At 52.9% G+C, this 21,303-nt stretch overlaps 1 protein-coding gene across 2 annotated transcripts in view; it reads right to left on the minus strand.

Annotated features, from left to right (window-relative positions):
• GALNT14 (polypeptide N-acetylgalactosaminyltransferase 14) overlaps nucleotides 1-21,303 on the minus strand; it is a 211,821-nt gene that overhangs the window by 22,023 nt on the left and 168,495 nt on the right. For both annotated transcript variants that reach the window (XM_060117198.1, XM_060117199.1), the window contains exons 7-11: nucleotides 18,125-18,212; nucleotides 17,268-17,352; nucleotides 14,620-14,723; nucleotides 2,762-2,888; nucleotides 504-596 (exon numbers count right to left, since the gene is read on the minus strand). In XM_060117198.1, coding sequence (XP_059973181.1) covers nucleotides 504-596; nucleotides 2,762-2,888; nucleotides 14,620-14,723; nucleotides 17,268-17,352; nucleotides 18,125-18,212 — 497 coding nt within the window. The remainder of the gene's footprint in view (nucleotides 1-503; nucleotides 597-2,761; nucleotides 2,889-14,619; nucleotides 14,724-17,267; nucleotides 17,353-18,124; nucleotides 18,213-21,303) is intronic.

A 21,303-nucleotide genomic window follows, 5' to 3' on the forward strand; every position in this document is an offset into this window, starting at 1 on the left:
ATGGGGTATCTCATGTAATGGTATCTGGCCCTTAATTTCTCTCTCTGTCCTCTTCGACCCCCATGAAGCTGGAGCCCGGCTCTAGAGGAGATCTGCATGGTACCGTTCTTCCTAGGAAGGCAGAAGATTTAGGCTTGGGCAGCTGAGGAGGAGGAGGAAGGAACCCTGACCTGGAGGGACCAGGGTTGCTTAGCCCAGCACCCCACCTTTCTATAAAAAGCTGGAAACACCAGTCCACTGCACAAGGCACAGCTCTGCCCACCTGAGTAGATGGCCCAGGTTGCCCGGTGGTCCTCCCACAAGAGCTGTCCGAGGCCCTGCAGCCAGAACTGGGCAGGAGCAAGAAGGCACATGAAGGGAGAAGAGCCCCAGCCTGGGCCCTGGAGGGGCTTGGGGGCTCGGGAGACCAGCTGAGTACACAGGCCTGTTGGGACCCGCTCTCCTCAGGCCTGTGAGTTGGGGCTCTTGGCCCTTTGCACAAATAAACCAGGAGGGACACTTACTTTCCAAAGGGTCTCTCCAGGGCGAATGGCCGGGAAGCATAGTAGTACTGCTTGTATTCATCCATCCACACTTCAGCTGTCCGCTTGGTGTTCCTGAGGAGACAGGGGGTGTCGGGGAGGGTCAGAGAGGACCTGGGACGTGTCCAGGTAAAATATACACAAGCGGCAAGCTGGCAGCGTCACCCCCATGGGGCCCACCTTGGTCCAGTGACATTACTCTCCCCACAGCGCTGAGCCCAGCCACTACCACCAATCTCCAAAGGGACCTTTACCCCAAGACACAGGATTTTAGTAGTCACTACATACTCTCTTCCCAAAAGGCACAGGCCAGAGAAATTACACCAGAAACTGAACTTCTGTCGTCCTCAAAAGAGAAAAAAATCAGGGAGAAAAGAGCCAGGAGAATCTGGTACATCCTTTTAGTGCCAGTACAAGAGGAGCAAGTGCTGACCATCTCACCTCTGGCCGTCCGTGGACACCTGCTCCAGAGCTCTCCCCTTCAGCCCAGGGCCCAGCTCTCTGAGCGGACAGCCAGTCACGCACGGGTTCCCACAGGCCACATGATTAGCTTGGTGCAGGTGTAAAGAATTAAGCAATCACGCCATCTCGGTCAAACGTTTGCCAGGACTCTGAAGTTTTTAAAAAATCAGCTATTTGCTCTGAGTTTGACATCCAAGGTCACAGAAAAAGAGACAGAGACAGACACGGAGGATGTCTGTCCAGGAGGCAGGGGTGCCAGGAAGAGAGGATGTGGGAAAACAATCAGAAGCCAGGAGCAGGGCTGGAGCAGCGCCTGCCAAGGCCCGAGTGCGTGGACTCGGGGGCTCACCAAAAAGGCCATGCCCCTCCAGATTTCTGGCTCTGTGTGGAACAGAGGCATTCAACAGTGGAGCGTGGCACACCCTTCAAGCCCGTGAACCTGGAAGGAGTTATGCACACGCAGCCCAGCTCTTGGTGCTCAGAAGGCAGCTAACAGAGCCTTGCCGCCTCCCTTCACTGGCCTAACCACCGGCAAACTGGAAGCTGCCGAGGAGACACTGCCCCACATTTCCCTCCCCTCCAGTGACCTGTTGGGGGCACGCAGGATGCCCGCTGGCCAGGGCCCAGTCACAAACACAAGGAACGTTCTGGAGCCCAAGGCTCTGCCCCCTCACTCCCAGGCTGGCCCCTTTCCCCATCACAGCCCCACCGCTTTCCTGTGCCAGGCGCCCCCAGCTCACCTTTCCCTGTAAAAGCCCAGAGCCCAGGCAGCCCTGCCTTTGTTCCCGTCTCTGCTGACTGGGTTCTCCCTGCCCTGCTCTGCCCAGCATGGTGTCAACTTTCTCCCTGTTCAAGCCCATCACGCCTCCACACCTGTCCACACCCACAGCTGTCCATACGTGTGAGAAACTGAGGATGGGAGAACCCAGACGAGGAGAACACCACCACAGGGGAAGCAAAACACCAAAAGAGGCGCTTCCCCCAAATGGACCAAATGAGAGGAAAAAAAGGGCAAAGTGGAAATAAATGGGGAGTGAGCTGTCAAGTGACAAGAGACAAGGGGAGACGAAGCTGGAGGACCAGAAGAACAAAAGGAGAAAGAGGTGTAAGGAATTACTTTTAAAGAAAAGGAGAAAGGCTGAAGAAAAAAATCACGGAAAGCAGAAGGGTGTACGGAAGGAGGGAGCAGGAATAGGCAAGTGGGTACTGCTGGGTCACTGAGACCCCGGGATCTTCATGCTGTCCCCAGGCGAGAGATGACAAGTCCCAGGAAAGGAGCCCAGGGCCGCAGGGCCTACGCCAGCCTGGCAGCTTCTGTGCACCCTCGAGGCCCCGGAGCAGTCAGGTGGGTTGTATCTACTTGTGCCTCCCCGTTCCCGAATCTTCCCAAGGGCCTTTCCCCTGGTGACCCAGCCTGAAGGTGGGAGCAGCGGATCTTCTAGAACTCAGGGGCAAAATAGTCACCCTTCCCCCACCCCAAACAACCCAAAATACCCAGGGCCCTGAGCCTTGCAGGATGGCGCCGCCCAGTGACTTGAAGCCCCCAAGGCTACATGTGGGGCCTTGCGAAGCCTTGGAAGCCAACAGTGGAGAACAGCCTTGGGGCTTCCAGCCTGAAGCTGGACGGGGAGGCCTGACCTCTCCTGCTCAGGCAGCAGCCCAGTGAGCAGGACCCACAGCCCCTGTCCATCCAGAACACTCAGGCGACCTACCAGAGAACCCAGGGCAGCAGCAACCCAACACCAGAAAAGCCCTCGGCCACTGCAGCGCACACTTACTTTATATACGTGTTGGCATTTCCATCGGGGAAAACATACGGGTGCTTCTTCCGGAAGACGTGGCCCACGCGGCTGCAGGGGACGATCTCTAGGCTGCCCCCGCACATCCACACCCTGAAGGAGATTTCTGCAAGACAGCCATGCCCCCCATCACTGCTCTGCCTCCTGGACGGAGGGGCACAGGATGGCAGTGTTGAGACTCCAGGCGCCAGGGAATCCCAGGTCCCAGGGAGCGGGGAGGGCCGGCCACACCCAGTCTCGGGTGCGGGGGTTATCAGCTGTGCTCCACTGGCCCAGCAACCTCGGCTTCCCCGCCCACAAGGATGGTAACAACTCACACCTGGGAGGGTGGTTTGAGTTAACAGGGAAACAGTGGCCGGCAGGGAGGAGCACACAAAAATCAACCCCTGTTCCCTGCCCTCATGGAGGCCTCTGGAACACACTCAGGGGCCTGCACGGCAGGGGCCACTGCTGTGATGCTTTAGCCTGGAAAGAGAAGCCTGGGGGCTATGAGAGAGCTGCTTTTGAGCACGTGGAAGATGGATTAGACGAGCTCATATGATCCCAGAGGGTTAGAGCCAGGACCGAGGAGAAAGAATTTCCATTAGAGACTATGGGAGAATTTTCTGATGGTCAAGGTCCAGATAGAAGGGGCTGTCATGGAGTAAGTGTGTTTGCCACTCTGACAGGCTAGCAAGCCACATGGCCTGGAGGCGACAGAGAGGGCCATTTCCCAGGAGGCACCTGGACAAGGTGTCCAGGACAGAGCCTCCCAACACTGAGATGGCAATTCTACCCGCTGCAAGGGCCCCTGAATCTTAGCCCGGAGGAGCAAGTCTGAGCCGTGGTCGAGAGCTGGGAGCAGCCATAGAAAGTGCCGGAAGCCTCGAAGCTCTTTTAGAGGTGCTCCCCTGGGTGGGGATTTGCACACAAACCCCTTTTTCCCCATTGGCTGCTGCTGCAGGGACCTCCAGGAGGGGGGAGGGGTGGAGTTAGCAGAGGCGCTGGGGCTAGGCTGGCGGGTGCATTTCTCCCTCGGGGCTGCTTCCTGCAGGCTTGGAGCAGCGGTTCTAGCCCAGAAGGAAGCAGCGGAGTTCAGCGGTGGTGGGGGAGTATCTCTCATCACTGCCTTGGTTGGGAATTGCTGAACACTGTGAGGGGTTTTATTATGGCTGTAAACTCCTCTGCAGATGGTGCATCCCCTTACGGACTGCACCCAGGGCAGCCTCCTCGCTGCATGCCACTGGCTTCCCATCTGAAATGCTTGCCTGGCCCATGCTTGTGCAGTCAAGCTCAAGCCAGAGGAGGACAGGATGGCTCAGGAAAATCCCGTGCCCATGGGCAAGTGCCCCTGGAAGCGGCCCGGGTGCCCATGAGCAGGAAATGAGGATGCGGGTACTCCAGGGCTGTCCCACCAGGTACGACGTGCCCCGCACCCTCCAGCACCTTGGGCCCCACTGCCCTGGGTTCCTTCACCACAGGGTCCCCTCCTTTATCCTGTCCCTCCCATATGTCCTGCTCTCCTTCTCCCTTCTTTCCAACCCTCCAAGCAAGTGCTCGGACACAAATTCTTCCTCCTGATCCTCACCTGCTCTCATATTCGCCTGTCCTCAGTCACCCTTTACCTGTCCCCTCCTGCCTCCTGACCTGTGTCCCTGGAAAAGTTGCAGGCCAGGCTGCCTGGACAACTGTCGCCCTCTGCCCAGGTACCCTCCCGGACAGGCTACAGCTCATTTCCAGCAAGCTCGGGTTCCCCTCGGAGCGGGGGCGACGTGGACACCAGGATGAAGAAAGGACGTCTCGAGTGCTGTCAAATCATGGCAAGCACACAGGGTCGGGGAGAGACGGGAGGAACCTGGCTTTGGGGTCAGTGGCCCCGGGTCTGCAGTAACCCACCAGCTGTGTCCCTGGGAAAACTGCTTGACCTCGCTGAGGCCGGGTTTCCTCACACGTAAAATGAAGATCATAAAAGTACTCCACAGCATTGCCGTTGACACCAGAATAACTGTGAAAACTCTTAAGTGTGCTGGAAAGCTCAGTAACAGTTACAAGACATTCCTCTGCAGGCCGTCTCTTTAAGATGTGGACACCAGAGGCATCGCCCACCTGTGCCCACTTCCAACTTCCTAGATGACTTACAGCTTCCTGCTTCTGCCACAGGAGGCAGCTGAAATCTGTGGTACTTAACACCTGAGGTTTTGACTCTCCATAGAAATCCATGATACCCGGCGCCCTGGCGTTTGCCTGGTTGGAATCGGGGGCACCAGCCTGGCGTTTGCGGGGGACGATGGGTGAGCTTAGCTGACGGCCAGCATCCAGTTCTCCACCTTGCAGTGATGCACGGAGGGGCGGAGGGCTCAGTGCAGGGAACTGTGACGGTACGCGTGTGAATTTAGCCTCCAGGGCTAAGGTCTACTGGGCTCCAATAATCAGCTCCCCTCCAGGACCTCAAAACAGGGTTTCCAGTTCCCAAAAAGGAAAACCCTCTCACCCCTCAAACCCAGAGATGGAGGCCTTGCTTACTGGATATAAGCTACTAATTCTGTGCCAGCTTTCTTCCAAAAATATGCATACATTTCAGCTATGGTCTCTTCCTTACATGTATTCAAATGAGACATACGTCCCTCCTCATTTGCAAAGCAAATCCCTCCAACCTGTGCCTCAGGCCCACCCACCCTCCCCGCCCCTGAAACCTGTTCCTCTCCCTGTGCTTCCTTCACCCAGCATTCTGCTTCTCTCTGAATCTATTGGCCCCGCCTCCTCTGCCACCATCATGCACAGACTCCACCTCAGAAAGTACCATTCCCCTCTCCGCCTTCCTTTTGGGCTTCTGGCATTCTCCACCCCAAGGCGCTATCTCTGAGTACCTTGCTGACACTGCTTCCTCATCTGGCCCCAACATTCGCTTGACGCTGAGGACTCACCCCTCTCCCACCAGTCCAGCTCTACTCTGGGCTCCAGCACTGACCTCCGTGGCTGCCTGACGCTCTGTCGAGGTGCACTGGATGCCCTCAGATGCAGTACGTCTTCTATCCCATCAGCATCCTCTAATAGCCCTCTGCAGGCTGCCTCCTCTCCTCCACCTCTAAAACCATCCTTCCTCCTCGTTTTCCTGTGTCTGTGCTTCTTTAAAACATCAGATTATCTCAGTTCTGCATGGGAGGAAAGGACTCTTTCATTTATTCCTGGGCTGGGTTTTGTGTGGTCCTCCCTCAGGCAGTAACTTATTAGTCATCCTAACAATCCCACACGAGGTTGTGGATGTTTTTTACGATGCAGAAGCAGTCCTGATAGGACAACTGACAGCGGGTAGCTGGCCTCTGAAGCCCATCTCCCCAGCTCCAAAACTCCTGCCTTTGCCCTGACCCCAAGAAACTCAGTGTGAACACGCACCATCAGCTAATGCGGCTGTGGACACGAAGATCCTGACTTCAGGGCACTCACAGATGAACCACAGAGACCAATCTATAACCAGCTACCTTATCCACTCCTTCATCCAGTCCTGACACCTGCCTGTCTCAGCTCTGCTTCCGGCCAGCTGATGTTGCCCCAGAGGCTGCAGCCTGAGATGCAGTAAGAGCTTCTCTCCTCTGGAGTCCAGACTGTCGAAACCAAGATGACCTGAGACACATGCCTTGCTGTGCCTCGGCCAGAGTCAAGGCAGTCTGGGTGATGAAGCTTGGAGCACTCAGATCCATGTAATGACTTTCAGGTACCATAGTGTGGAGTATTTAACACCTTGGACATGTACACCACTGACTTCAGGATAACAATGTGTATCCTCCCAGGACTGCAAGCCAGGTCCGGTGATTCACAGATTTGTGCTGAAGCCTCCGTGAAAGGCTTGTGATCCCGAGGTCCAAGCAGTGGGGCCATAGACCGAGGTGTAAAGCAGTGGGCCTTCCAGGTAGAGCCCAGACCCTCCACTTGCCATGGCTGCAGTTCCTGCAAAGTCATCACTTTCTTAAGTGAAGGAGCCGGAAGATGATGTAGGGAGTTTGTGGGGAGTTCTCACTGAGTCAGCACCCGCATAATCTCCCTGGTGATGGATGTCACGCAGCCCCAAATCTGCTCTGAATTCCAGGCAGGGAGATGTGTAATTACTCCATCCTCACTGGGGGCGCTGTTGCCTTCTTCTTTTCTTTAAACTTCAGATGAATATTTGGGAGTAAACTGCCCTCCCCCAGCCTCTGTCCTCAGCTCTTTCCTTCTGTCTTCTCATCAACTCATCAGTAGTTTTACCAGCGCTCATAAGCCCCCAACCCTTAACCAGAGCCAGCGTCTACCTGACGAGCCATGATGGTGGACAGGAATTCAGGGGAAAGGGGACAGCTTCCTCCCCAGGAAATGAATCACAGCTATTCCTATGCCACTCCTTGGCCATATAGGTCAAGTTGGAATCTCCTCTGATAGCCCGGTTTCTAGACAAAGGCAAAGGGAGCATTAGACAGGGCTCCCCTGAAGGCAGTGGGCCTGTTTTAAATGGAACCAAATGGACTGTATACAGACACATTTATTGTCTACACAGCATTATCCACTCTCCCCCTGGCCGAGCTGAAATCTAGTGAGGACAAAGGGAGTGGAGGGGACAGTGATGAGCAGTAAGACAGCCACTCATCAGTCCACACAGATAAATGTGGTGACAGGGACCTTCCCTTTCAAGAATCTTCACGTTCTCAGGGCCACCTGGGCTAGAAAGCTCTCTTATTATTTTTTAATGAGTACACGGACTTGAGTAGAGGCAATCTTATTGGGCCACAAAGGATAACCTTGAACCTATCAGCAAAATTATGCTTCACATCATCCAGGACAATTAAGGTTGCATCCAGGTCCCTGACTTCTGAACAAGCAGTAACCACAGGCCCACCCTGGTCACCATGGGCTGTCCAGCTGCGAATGTCATGGTGGCACCATTTACCTCTCCACAGTCCCTCTGGAAAAGCGTGGCCTTGAGGGACCGCACCTGGGCCTGGGGCTTAGCAAGCAGCCCCACCTGGTGGGGTGGGGGAAGATGACTTTACATCAGACTTGGATGCTCTTCTCAGATGAGGCCTCTTCTCACATCTTGAGCCCCTGAACCTGGAAAGGGTGAGGCCGAAAGAGAAAGCGAGAGGGACCCACTGTTCCCGCGGGTGTGACACAGCGCTTGTCTGACAAACCTGCTCGCCCGCAGCCCGAAGGTGAGGCAAGGCCACTGCTCGGGGCCTCATTCGTCTTCACAGTGGCCCGGGGAGCGTGTTTCTACTGCTGCCGTAACAAATTACCGCACCAACCTAGCGTGGGTTTGGTTGGGCCCTCTGCTGAGGGTCTCTCCAGGCTGCGATCAAGATGTCAGCAGGATTACGTTCCTTTCTGGGGGCTCTGAAGCTTCCGAGTTGATTCAGGTTGTTTGCAGAAGCCAGTTCCTCGGGGTCGCAGGACTGAGGTACCCTTCTCCTCGCTGGCTGTAGGTCAGGGGCCCCTGCTACATCCACGCTGCCCCTCCGCCTTCACACCAGTGGCAGCCAGGCCAGTTCCTCCCAGGCTGCGAACCTCTCTGACTGCTTCCACTCCATCTCCTCTGACTCCAGCCAGAGAAAGTCCTCTGCTGCAAAGGGCCCATGTGATTGGACTGGGCCCACCTGGACACTCCAGGCTACTCTCCCAGCTTCAGATTCAGGAGCCTGAATCTGCAAACTCCCTTTTGCCGTGTAAGGTGACCTCCTGACAGGTTCTAGGTGAGGAGATGCTCTCCGTGACCAAACTTTACTCAGGCTCACCCTCTCTCTGACTAGGCGTGAACTGTTGTTCCCTACCCTAGTCAGGCCTGCATCCCGTTTTAGCAAGAATCCTGCTAAGCCAGTTTAGAGAATCCAACCCCCCAGCCTGCCCCGGCCCCCATATCTGATTACCCTGGTAAGAAACCTTAGGTCAGTGTAACAGAATTCCCCCCACTTTGTTTTTAAATTAAACTTCTAATGTTGAGATAATTGTACATTCACAATTATAAGAAATAAAATAGAGATCCCGTGTACCCTTCATGGTTTTCTCTAATAGCAACGTCTTTCAAAATTATAGTACATGAATTTAACAAAGATATTCACATTGATACAATCCATCAATCATATTCAGGTTTCCAAGTTTCATGTATATGAATTTGTGTGTGTGCATGTGTGTATTTACCTCATGCAATTTTATCACATGCACATGTCCACGTCACCAGTAAAGACACAGAAGAGTTTCATTACCACAAAGATCCCTCACGCTGCCCTTTTTTTTTAACCACCTCTCTCCTCTCCTGTCAACCTCACCTTTAACCCATGTTAACCATTGCTATTTCCTTCATAATGTTGTCACTTCAAGAATATTATCCCCTGGGCTTCCCTGGTGGCACAGTGGTTGAAAGTCTGCCTGCCGATGCAAGGGACACGGGTTCGTGTCCCGATCCAGGAAGATCCCACATGCCGCGGAGCAGCTGGGCCCGTGAGCCATGGCCGCTGAGCCTGTGCGTCCGGAGCGTGTGCTCCGCAATGGGAGAGGCCACAACAGCGAGAGGACCGCGTACCACAAAAAAAAAAAAAAAAAAAAGAATAGTATTCCCCCCACTTTTGATGTTCCCTCTTAGTAATTTCCATCCACCGCCCCCGCCCCACTCCTTGGATCCAAATCCCCACCTGTTCTTGTTGTATTTGGAGCTGAGCCCCATATCCCCCAGCCCTGCCATTGCGATAGCCTTGATGCCCATTGTGAGAGGCCTGACTAAAGTCTTTCTTACCATTTTAACAAGTGTCAGAATAATTTTTCTCTAACACGGGGATTAGGGCGGGGATGTATTTTGGCAGAGGCCCTTCCCCTACCATGGGGATCACTGTCTCCACTTTAAAGACTTAGAAACAGTGAGGTAAAGCAACTTTCCCAAGGACACAGAGCTAGTGATGACTGCAGGATTCAAACGTAGGCCTGTCTGATTCCACAGCCCATGTTGACACATGGGAGTGTGCCTGCCAAACTTGACACAGCCTGATGTCCTTGACTGTGTCCTGGGGATGGGGGAGCTGGAGGTGGCAGCTCCTCTCTGGGACCCTCATCTCTCTCCTCAGCGTTATCTTTTGTATCTGCTATGCTTTAGAAACCCCCCATTTTAAATCCAGAAATCCCATACTCTCCTTTCATATATGTGCCAAGCCCTCCATTTTGGAAAGGCACACCTCCTACCCCACCACTTACACACACACACACACACTTTTACCTGGCAACAGGTTCCTTTCACCTCTAAAGACCAAAAGCTAAAGTGAGTAGATGTAGTAGATATTTTCCATGTATCCTGTGTTATGAAAATTGGAGTTTAAACATCCAATTTTAATGCAAAACAACTTCTGAAAAATAAAAGGCTAAAAGCCACATTTCCCTAAAACCTGTTCCTATGCTGAACTGCAGATGTAATTATCAGCACTTCAGCTCCTCTTAGAAACGCTTTGTGGGAATGATTGCACCAGGGTCGGGCTGTTCGAGTGCATAGCTGGGGTTGGCTTTCAAGGGGCCGTTTGGGGCCGCTCCCAGCAGATGAAAGTGAGATGGGCGGGCCAGGCAGCGCGCCACTGAGGATGGTCCTGGTCACACTGGCCAAAGCCTTGTCCAGTGACCTCATGGACTTCTGTGCTGTGAAATCAAGTCAATGCAACAAAGGCAACTACGTCTGGAACACACAGAAATCCCACGTCTTGGGAAAGGAAAGACATCTTCACCTGCCATTGTTATTCTTCACAGGCTCTGTTTAATGCATGGAGACATTTTAAATGGAGCCTCAGAGTTGTGTACATGTGGTCCTTCCCACCCTGAACCCCCTTCCTGGTCAGCCTCCCGCTTTGAACACACATTCAGCAAGCAGTTTCCACCGCTGCAGTCATCGAGGTCGAGAAGTTGGATGAATGTTCTTGTAGGTGGAGGGCACAGAAGAAAAAACAGACAAATACACAAGGGGGCCCAGTGCCAGAGTGGAGAGGAGAGCAGGGTGCTGAGGGGAGTGGGCAGAGGGTGGGTAGGGAGGGTGTCCCAGTCCTGGGGGAGGCCAGGCAGCCCCAGAGCTGTGATCTGTGGCCATTTGGCACTTGGTGGAGGGTGGAGGCTGGGTCCCTGTAGATGGCTGGGCATGTCCGGGCAGTGCAGGAGGGTCTGTCAGTGCCTCTGGACTGAAGGCTGGGGAGGTGGGCAAGGCCAAGGAATGGTGTGGGCCTTGTCTTTAGGACAAGAAGGGGCCACAGGGGGTGCCAAACCCGGGAGGATGGGAGAGATTGGCATTTCCAAGAGCACTTCGGCGGGAGTGTGCAGGGATGGCTTTGAGGGGAGCAGACTGGAGGTGGAGAATCATTTAGGAGAGTGAGAGGGGGATGGACATGAGTGATGCTGAGGGGAGAGGATCCTCAGGACTTGGAAGCAAGGGGCCCTCTTGCCATATACTGGAGCTGGGATTTTTTACTCTGACATGCAGATTCCTTTACCCCTCTTCACCATCTGTCCTTTGCAGGTGGACAAATGGGACCTAATCAGACTTATAAGCTTTTGCACAGCAAAGGAAACCATAATAAGATGAAAAGACAACCTACGGACTGGGAGAAATATTTGCAAACGATGCGACGGACAAGGGCTTAATTTCCAAAATATACAAAAAGCTCATACAGCTCAATATCAAAAAACCCCCAAACAACTCAATCAAAAAAGCAGCAGAAGAATTAAATAGACATTTCTCCAAAGAAGACATACAGATGGCCAACAGGCGCATGAAGAGATGCTCAACATCACTGATTATTAGAGAAATGCAAATCAAAACTACAATGAGGTACCACCTCACACTGGTCAGAATGGCCATCATCAAAAAGTCTACAAATAATAAATGCTGGTGAGGGTGTGGAGAAAGGGAACCCTCCTATACTGTTGGTGGGATTGTAAGTTGGTGCAGCCACTGCGGAGAACAGTACGGAGGCTTCTTAAGAAACTAAAAATAGAACTACCACACGACCCAGGAATCCCACTCCTGGGCCTATATCTGAAAAAGATGAAAACTCTAATTCAAAAAGATACATGCACCCCAATGTTCATAGCAGCACTGTTCACAATATCCAAGACATGGAAACAACCTAAATGTCCATCAACAGATGAATGGATAAAGATGTGGTATATATATACAGTGCAATATTACTCAGCCATAAAAAAGAATGAAATAATGCCATTTGCAACAACATGAATGGACCTAGAGATTATCATACTAGGTGAAGTAAGTCAGACAGAGAAAGACAAATATCATATGATATCACTTATTTGTGTAATCTAAAAAACATATATAAATGAACTTATTTATGAAACAGAAATTGATTCACTGACATAGAAAACAAACCAAAGAGGAAAGCGGAGGGTGGGGGAGGGATAAATTAGGACTTTGGGATTAACATCTACACACTACCATATATGAAATAGATAACCAACAAGGACCTACTGTATAGCACAGAGAACTATATTCAATATCTTGTAATAACCTATAATGGAAAAGAATCTGAAAAAGAATACCTATGTATATGTATAACTGAACCACTTTGCTGTACACCTGAAACTAACACAGCATTGTAAATCAACTATACTTCAATTTTTAAAAAAAGCACTGCATGTTCTGGCATGTAAAATGCTAAAAAAAAAAAAAGCCAGAAATGACTTTTAAAGTGCTGGGAGTTGGCTATAGTATAATGGAATGTTGGAATTGGAGAAAACAGCGTTTCCTGTGTTAGCTGTCTGCAGTGCTTTTTTTGTGATTTAAAAACTTCTGTGATGGATTGTAAAATGTCTCTCCCACACCTCTCCCGAAGCCCCTCTCTACTTCCCTGGTCCAGTCAGCACTTGGTGATGTCAAACCACTGGGGAACCAACAAGAGGAGATCACCCTGGATGTGAGCAGATGTGTGTCAACATTGCTATAAAGAGAAGGTACCGGAAGGTTGGACCAGAATGTGACATCATTGAAAATAACATGCTGCCTGCAACCACGCGTGGCTGCCACGGAAAGGAAGGATCACACGTACTTTGTGTGGGTCAAGAGGGCAGAACAAGGCCTGACTGATGGAAGCTGGGCTTCGACTTCGAAGAATTTTCTAACAATTCAACACAAAAATTCTCAACAACAGAACTTACCATACTGTGAAGCAGCAAACACATCATCACCAGTAGCATTCGAGCAGAGATTGGATGACTGCTGTCTATCAAAAGGGCTGCAGAAAGGATTCAATGTACAGGAGTAAAGGCTAGAGCACATCAGGAAGAATCAGGAGAGGTACTGTGAACGTTAGGACATCTGATGGGCTCTGCCCAGAAGGAGAGAGATCTTGTCCCCATTGAGAACGCCAAGGATGTACCCGGCTCCAAGTTCTCCTGGGCTGGTGCAGGCAGATCCCCGCTCAAACCCCACCCCAAAGACCCCCATGGCATCCGAGGACTGAGTCCTAGTCAGGGGATTTGGTTTGGTTTGTGGGAACTGGGATTTTCTGCTTTGTTTGCCGAGCTTCCAACCTGGCCCCCACATGGCAGGACATGGACTTTTCTGATAGATTTCTCTACACTGCCCAGTTTAGGAGAACAGATGCTGTGGGTCAGGCCAACAGCCATAAATTTCCAGGAAATAACTCTTAATGACCGAGGAAGAAAGCCATAATGCATCCCGGAGACAGGGACAGGAGAAAACAGGGCAGAGGACAATGCACAGGATTACCGCTAAATGCCAGGACGAGCCCCATGGATCCTTCTCCTGGCCTGCGCCACTGCTCGGGGAGCCCGTGCCAAACATGCTCCCCAGTACCCAGAAAGGGGAAGGGGCCCTGACACCCGGACTCTTCTTTCTCCTCTCTTGTGGTTTATTTTTTTTATTTTTTTAACATCTTTATTGGAGTATAATTGCTTTACAATGGTTCTCCTGTGGTTCATTCAACGAATAGTTACTGAAGCCTCCTTTGTGGCAGGCACCATACTGGGCAAGGGAGATAGCCGTGAACAAACAGACCAAATCCCTGCCTTGTGCAGCTTATAGGCTGGTCATCTCTTATGTCTCACCTGCTGGAGCGAAGAAATGGTAACTAACGTGTATTGTGTCCACATGGTGCCCAGAGGTTTTACAGACTTACCTGAATGGATTTCCACAGCAACCCCCAAAGCATCCCTGTGTTACACTTAACACACGAGGAAACTGGAGGGTCAGTCATTGTCATCATCTAGATGGGACAGGTCTCCAACTACTTTCTCCTGTATCTGCACATGGCAGCCCTACACCACTGTGGCCACACCTGGCCATCTGTTTACACAGTTCTGGAACACGTAACCCAACCCCTCCCCCCTCCCCCACTGCTTTCTCTGCGTGAAAAGATAAGGGCTTCTGAAGCATTCACCCAGACCCTCCTCATTAACCCAGTGCCGAGTGCTGTACGCCTAGACCAGCCAACAAATGTGGTCCAGATGTTAATGGCGTTGCTGTCCATCCTCCTCCTCATGCTTTTTATCCCCAGCCTCCTTCCAACTCCAAATTCCCATGTTCAGTACTCCCAGCTCAAGCCTGCCTCTGGCCCTCAGACTTGGTGCTCCTCCTTGGTCTTTCCAGCTTTTGCATCTCAACTTCCCCCTAATGGTCCATCTGGGTGTATTTCCCTGGTCCGCAGCATCCATGTGGCCCCATGGGTAAACTCCCACCTTCCCTCCGCCCTCCCAGCAGCCACTCTTCTGGCGCCCCATGTGGTCTTCCCCCAAAGGAGTGACCTGCTCCCCATCTCCCTGGCCCTCATCCAGGCACATGTGGTCCAATGGCACGGAGACCCGCACCCTAGCCCCTGGATGCAGAGACAGCGACTCACCGAAGTTCTCCCCACCCCAGATGTCCATGTCCATGTCATATTTCCCCAGGTAGTCGAACCAGGATTTGTCCATCACGAAGAGCCCTCCAGCTATGATTGGAGTCCTGTGCATTTGGAAGGAAAAGAAGGAGGGTCAGTCACGGGAGGGGGACTGCTGCCGTGTTCTTCTGTCCTGGTGGTCCTGATCTTGAGGCCATATTCTTCCGGTTTCTCCTCCTCTTCAGAAAGACCAACACATTGTCCACTTACCTCAAACAGGAACATGCTCCAGGGCTTTTCCCTTCGACTGTAAATCTCCTGACCCTGCAGACAGGCCAATATGCTCGTCTGCACACCTCCTGTGGGGCAGTCGGGATTTGCTCAGAACCCCAGCTGTTCGGAGGGCATGGGGAGCCTCCCCCTGGCTTCTGCCACGGGCCCTGCCCAGCGGGGCTCTCCTGGGAGCTCCAGTACAGGGAGCGGGGACCATGGGCCACTGACCAGGCAGAGAAGAGGGGTTGCGGCAGCACCTGTGAACAGCACAGCCCTTTCTTGAGAGTGGACTCTCTCTTCTTTTTTTCCTCTCTTTCCTTCTGCTACAGATTGAGTTATATCCCCCGAAAAACATGTTGAGGTCCTAACCCTGAGTACCTCAGAATGTGACCTCATTTAAAAAGAAGGTCTTTACAGAGGTGATCAAGTTAAAATGAGGTTATTAGGGTGGGTCCTAATCCAATAGGACTGGTGTCTTATAAAAGGGGACAAGTAGTTGCAGAGACAGACATGCACAAAGAGAAGACAATGTGAGGAGACACAGAGAGAAGACGGCCCTCTGCAAGCCCAGGAGAGGGTTTGGCACAGCCCTCAGAAGGAAGCAACCCTGCCAACACCTCCGTCTTGGACTTCCAGCCTCCAGAGCTCAAGACAGTATGTTTCTGTGGTTTAAGCCACGCAGCCTGTGGTACTCTGCTGCAGCAGCCCTAGTAAACAAACACAGCCTCATCTTCATTCTCTTTCCTTGGGGTCCTCTCCCAAGCTCCCCTCCCCTTGACCACTGAAAGAGAGTCCAGAGAAGCCACTTGGAAAGGAAAGGGCTGCAGAGTCCAGCCAAGCAACCCGATAGGCACAAGGACGCATGTCTGCAAGAATCAACAGCTCAGGTGGGGTGCTGGCAAGCCCTCCGGGACCCGGCCCCTCCTTCGGTGGGTCCAGAGGGCAAAGGGCGTTTTCTTCTACGTCAGACAGTTAGTTGACAGGGAGCAGGTCAGAAGCTCGGTCTCCCGACGCCACGACACCCTACTATCCTCTGGGAAACACTTGTCCTCTGATGAGCAGAGATGCTCCCACAAGAAGAGAACCTGCCCTGAAAACCCTACCCCTGGGACAGAGAAGGGAAACCCAGAGGCAGCTGCACCATCACCACCTTGTCCTTGACTTTGTCCCAGTCCACTGCCACATCAGACACTTCTGGCAACAAGTAACCGAGGCACTGGCGTGTGCGGCGTGGCCCTGAGGGTGGTGACAAGGCTCTGCTCTCCCTTTAGGAGCAAATGGCCCTACCTGGCATGCCACGTGGCTCCAACCTCCCTCTCGGCATCACTCCAGGTCATGAAGCTGGAGGAGGGAGGAGGGCTGGCAGGTAGATGCGACAGAGGTCCCACTGCAAAGTTCTCCCAATTGCCACCGTTGGTCTGAGTGTCACCACTCAGATCTTCACAGCCCTTTGAGTCTCAGTTTGACTTAAGTTAGTTCAATGAAAATGATCAAACATTTACTCTGTGGCAGGCCCCGGTTGCAGAGGCGCCCCTGAAGAGCCCAGAGCATCCCTGCAACCCCGGCAGGAGCAATCCCCGTCCCGTGGTCTTCTCTCCACATCCTGAAGCACCTGCTGGCCTCCTGATGTTCCACTGGAGGCAGGAAGGTTTTAGATAGGAGGTTCCCAACAGGCCTGGGACACGTGCACCCTCCAGTCTTGGGAACACTGAAGCCGCACACACGACGCAGACACCGCTGGGTGGACCCCTGTGCTCTACTCGATGCCGAGCCCTCAGATGGGCCTGAACCCCAGGCGGCCATCTGGCCACTGTGCTGTGGGTCATGATGGGGTCTGGAAGTGACAATGCAGATGAGGACAAAGCCATCTGCAGCACCGCAAAAGCAGCCCAGAGCTGACGCCCCTGTCGTGTTCTCACGTGGGATACAGCAGTCGTGTGTGTTAGTACATAGTCGTGGCCATGCCTTGACAGCAGCCTCCACTTACAGCAATGGCTGACTTGACCTACCTGGGCTGAATCCTCACATCCAGGACCTGAGGGCTAAGGAACCATCTTTTCCCTTGTCAGAGGCTCAAACGGGACCATCTGGGACCCTCCAACGTTTAGCTGAAAGCGTAAATATTGACATGGCATGTGCGTGGGTGGACGGCGCTGGGCAAGTCCTCAGCACAGAGCACAGGTCTCCACCGGCCCCCATCCCTTTAGCAGAAGTCTCCACGAGGATGGAAACCTCCTAAAATAAGGGCAAAGGCGGTGCTGGCCTGGCAAAGGGTCCTCTTGGTTTCTGCCCAATCGTTTGAGCATCTCACATGGACTGCTTCCCTACACCACGTGACAGTGGGCAGGGCCAAGTGGTTATGAATCTGCCCACCCCTAACCCTTGCCCTGACTCACCTAATGGGCTCAGTGGGGTCCAGGCGCTGAGCCTTCTGCTCTGGTGTGAGCTGCTCCCATTGGAAGTGGAGGCTCCAGTCAAACCCTGAAACACAGCATCCGTGTGGCTGACTTGGTCTCTCTGATGTAGCTGCAGACCTTGCTCATTCTGTCTCTTTACTAGAAGCTCAAGAACGTACCCAGTTTCCCAGGTGGTCCCAGGGATAACAGGTCTCACCCAAGCTGGCCGGCAACAGAGCTGCCTGATTTCCCTTCCACGGCTTCCTTCTTTCTCTACCCCCTATTGCCTCTCTGAGCCTTCTCTGCTGGGTGGACTTAGGGAACAAAGGGCACAGGATAAAGAGTGGGAGTTGACAGAGCCCAAGAGTGGGACCCAAGGGGGACACGATGGACAGTTATGGAGTGTGGCCCTTGGCCAAGAGTCTCGGGAGTGGGGGGGTATAAGCAGGAGGTCTGTGAGGGGCTGAATCACCCCAAACCCATCTTGAGGAGCCAGCACTCAGCCCTGGGCAGAACTGTGGTGGGCCCTGAAGAGAGGGAGGCACCCAATGCTGAGATGCTGGAACAATTCAGGCCCCACACTGGAGGGGGGCCCTTGCTTCCCTCGAATCCTCAGGCCCAGGAGTGACCCTGTGTTGGAGCTAGAGCTCAGGGGGCTGGGAGTGACCTGCCCCCTCCCCGGCCCTTCCATTCACAGTCCCCATGGTAAGGACCACCCTGGAGCTATTGACATTACAGGATGCAGGGCTGGAGGTTCCAGACAAACCACTAGGAGATTTTTCTCACTTTCCCCCTTGGCAGCAACGACTAGGAGAAAAAGAAAGTCCTTACTGGGCAAGGGTGTTAGCCCCACTCACCCCCTCTAAGTTCCGTGGCCGACTCGATGTAGTTGAAGGTGTCCAGGTGGATGATATCGATCACGGGGCACACCACCCGCGTGTAGTCCTGTAAAACAGAAGGCCTGCTCGCTCAGATGGCGGCATAAGGGAGCCAGGCCGGGGCTCGGTAGGGCCTCGCCCTGGGAGGGCCGGAGACTGTGTTCAGGGCCTTGACTGAGAACTTTCCTCTCTGGATCTCAATGTTCTCATCTATAAAATGGGCCAACAGACACTGCGACCTCTCCAGTTACGATGCCTACAATGCTAAGAGCCTTTCCTTTACTCCTGGGCGCCTTCTCACAGCCATGTAGTCATGGTGGAGACACGGGGAGGCTGGCTGGAGCGTGCTGCACACTGAGAAAAGGGACATCAGGAAGAAGGAGACCCCTGAAGTCCTTCAGTGCCACGGGGCTCTCAGGAGGCAGAGGACACAGTCAGCCAGCAAGGTGGCCTCAAGCCTGCAGCTCCAAGAAGCACAGCCACACCTCCACAGTGGGAATTTCCCAACACTTACCTTCTATGCCTATGGTTCTCGGGCAAGTTGATGCATAGCATCTCCAGAGATTCCAAACTTGAGTTGTCACCTGTGATAATCAAGTCTGTACCTCCAGCCCTGACTTTGCTCCTCACGTCCAGACTCAGGTGGATCCAGTACACCGCCAGCCCCTCCGTGTGGATGCACATGGCCTTTCAGCGGTGCCTTCACCATCCTCTCCCCACACACGCTCCTTCCCTTGGTTCCCTATTTCTGTCAACATATCCCCCCTTCCTCCCCAGCGCTAACTTAAGTAGCTACACCTCTGCCCATCAACTGGATGGATCCTGCCGATTGTAACTCTAAAACTGCTTTTCTGAATGGATGCTGACTCTCCCTTACCCCCTCGAGCCTGGCGAACACGGCAGTGCACTCCCAGCTCCTCTCCCCCACCTCATCTCACCCCTTTCCCTTTCATTCTACAGGTGGCAGACAGAGTTGTCTTTCAAATCTCACTCTGTAGCTCAACAGCTAAAAACTTGAATTGCCTTGAAGATAAGGTTCAAACTCCTTAGCCTGGCATCCAAGACCATCAAAAACAGGCCTGTTTCTAGCTTTCCGGGCTCATTGCTTGCTACTTCCCCCAGGCTACCCCGCTGGTAAGCATCAAAGTCATCCAGGGGATAGTTTCAAAATCTGCAAGACAAATTCACCAGTTCTTGGGGGCCATCAGGGTATTGCATATGTTTTCAAAATGTTCCTTAATTCTGGATGAACACTCCCGTACTGGTATGCAGGAGGGGAAACTGGGCTCCCATGGGCAGGGTAACTGAGCTGTGACCAGGAGACTCAGTGGCTGAATGGGAATCCAGCAGCTGGGAGGAGACAACAGGCCTGGGCCTACAAGGCAGGACCACTTTTCCAATCCTTCGCACCTACCACCCCCGGTCAGCATGGGCAGGAACTTCTGTTTCTCTTGCAGTCATTTAATTTCCTGATTCAATCTCTCCCATAAATAAGGCCATCTAATTTTAAGCTCAGATTCACCGAGCACCCGCCTTGACATTCACAGACTTAATTTGGCCCTTGGCCTCCACACACAACTCATCTCAACAGTGACAAGGTGCCTCTGAAGCCAGCTGGCTCCCGTGAAAGGAAATGCTCATTTTCAATGCATTGCTTCCCCCTCTGGGATGTGCACAGATGCTTCCTGTACAGCACCTGCCCCGCTGCCACAGTGCTCTGGGGCCACTGTCACCATGTGTCCGTGTGTATATACACACTGCATGCACGCACAGCCATCCACCACCCACGGCAATATCTCCACAGAGACACACCCCAAAGACATCCTCCTGACTTGAATTCTGGAATGTTCTCAGAAGTTCAGAGGCTGATCTTCTCCTGTGGGTCTGACAAAGTCCTCTTTCTGCCTTTGTCTGCTGAGTGTGGGCCTCTACAGCTTCATTGAGTCTTTAGGTAAAAACCCTTGTGCCATAAAGGATTAACCTAAAGATATGTTTAGCTCTTGCCCAACTCCTGAGAGGTAACTTCTAAGCCCTTGGCATGTTCTGCCTATAAAAGTGTCTGTTTACCTGGGACCCTGGGGTTACATCAGATAGTCTATGCTAACGATGAGATTTGTGGTGACGGCCTTGGGTCACAGGGTGCCAACTCAGTTTGACCTCTGGAGGGACATGGCAATCATGGTGGTGATTAGCCACGTCTATGTGACTGACCTCCAATAAAAACCCTGGACACCGAGGCTGGGGTGGGCTCCCCTGTGTGGCAATACTCCGTGCATGTTGCCACACATCCTGGCTGGGGGAAGCAAGTGCTGCCCACACACCAGCCCTGGGAGGGGACAACTGCACGATCGTGCCTGGAACTCCCCCCATGCACCTCTTCCCGCTGCTGATTTTAATCCAGATCCCTTTGCGGTAATAAACAGTAACCACGCGTGTAGCATCTTTGCTAAGTTCCCAGTCCTTCTAGTGAATTACTGAACCTGAGGATGGTCTTGGGGACCCCAAACTGCAATACTGTTTATTTTTAATCTTTCCTCAATATTTGGAAACTGCAAGGCAAAATAAAATGCTGGTTGCTTACCTTGGCCACAGGCTTCCCCAGAAGCCACCCATGGGCTCTACCTCCAGGCCTAGGACAAACTCTGGGGTACTCTTCTGTAAGTTCTGAGGGTTTCTGTCCTTCCAAAACTCGGTTGTGACAGCTGCTTGGCTAGGAGTCATGGAGGCCAAATAGGCAGAGAGGGATGTTTGGGGCCAAGTGCTGTGTGGAGCCAACCTTAAGAGGGGGCTGCAGAAGATGTAAGACATGACCCCTCGAAGACAGGACACAAACCTCCCTGAGTGACCCTGGGGGTCATATCTGCTCCACTTCTGTAGCCCTCAGCCCCAGGCCAGAGCTGGCTGGGCAGCAGGTGTTCAGCTGGCATTGGCTAAAAGAGGGCAGCTATGAACTCTCTCTGAGGACACTGTCAATGGCTAGAGGCAAAGCAGGTGGATCAATTACAGCTGAGCAAGATGGCCTCTCCTCACACAGGCTCAGGGATGGATGGACTCTCCATAAAGACGCCCAGACCCACTGCAGGTCCCCACCTGTGTGCTCCAGTGGCTTTATCTTTAAGGCTAGGTCCACAGGTAAGCTCAAACGGCAGCTGGTGAAA

Source organism: Mesoplodon densirostris, chromosome 14 (assembly GCF_025265405.1).
Source record: "Mesoplodon densirostris isolate mMesDen1 chromosome 14, mMesDen1 primary haplotype, whole genome shotgun sequence".
NCBI classification, from domain to species: Eukaryota; Metazoa; Chordata; class Mammalia; order Artiodactyla; family Ziphiidae; genus Mesoplodon; species Mesoplodon densirostris.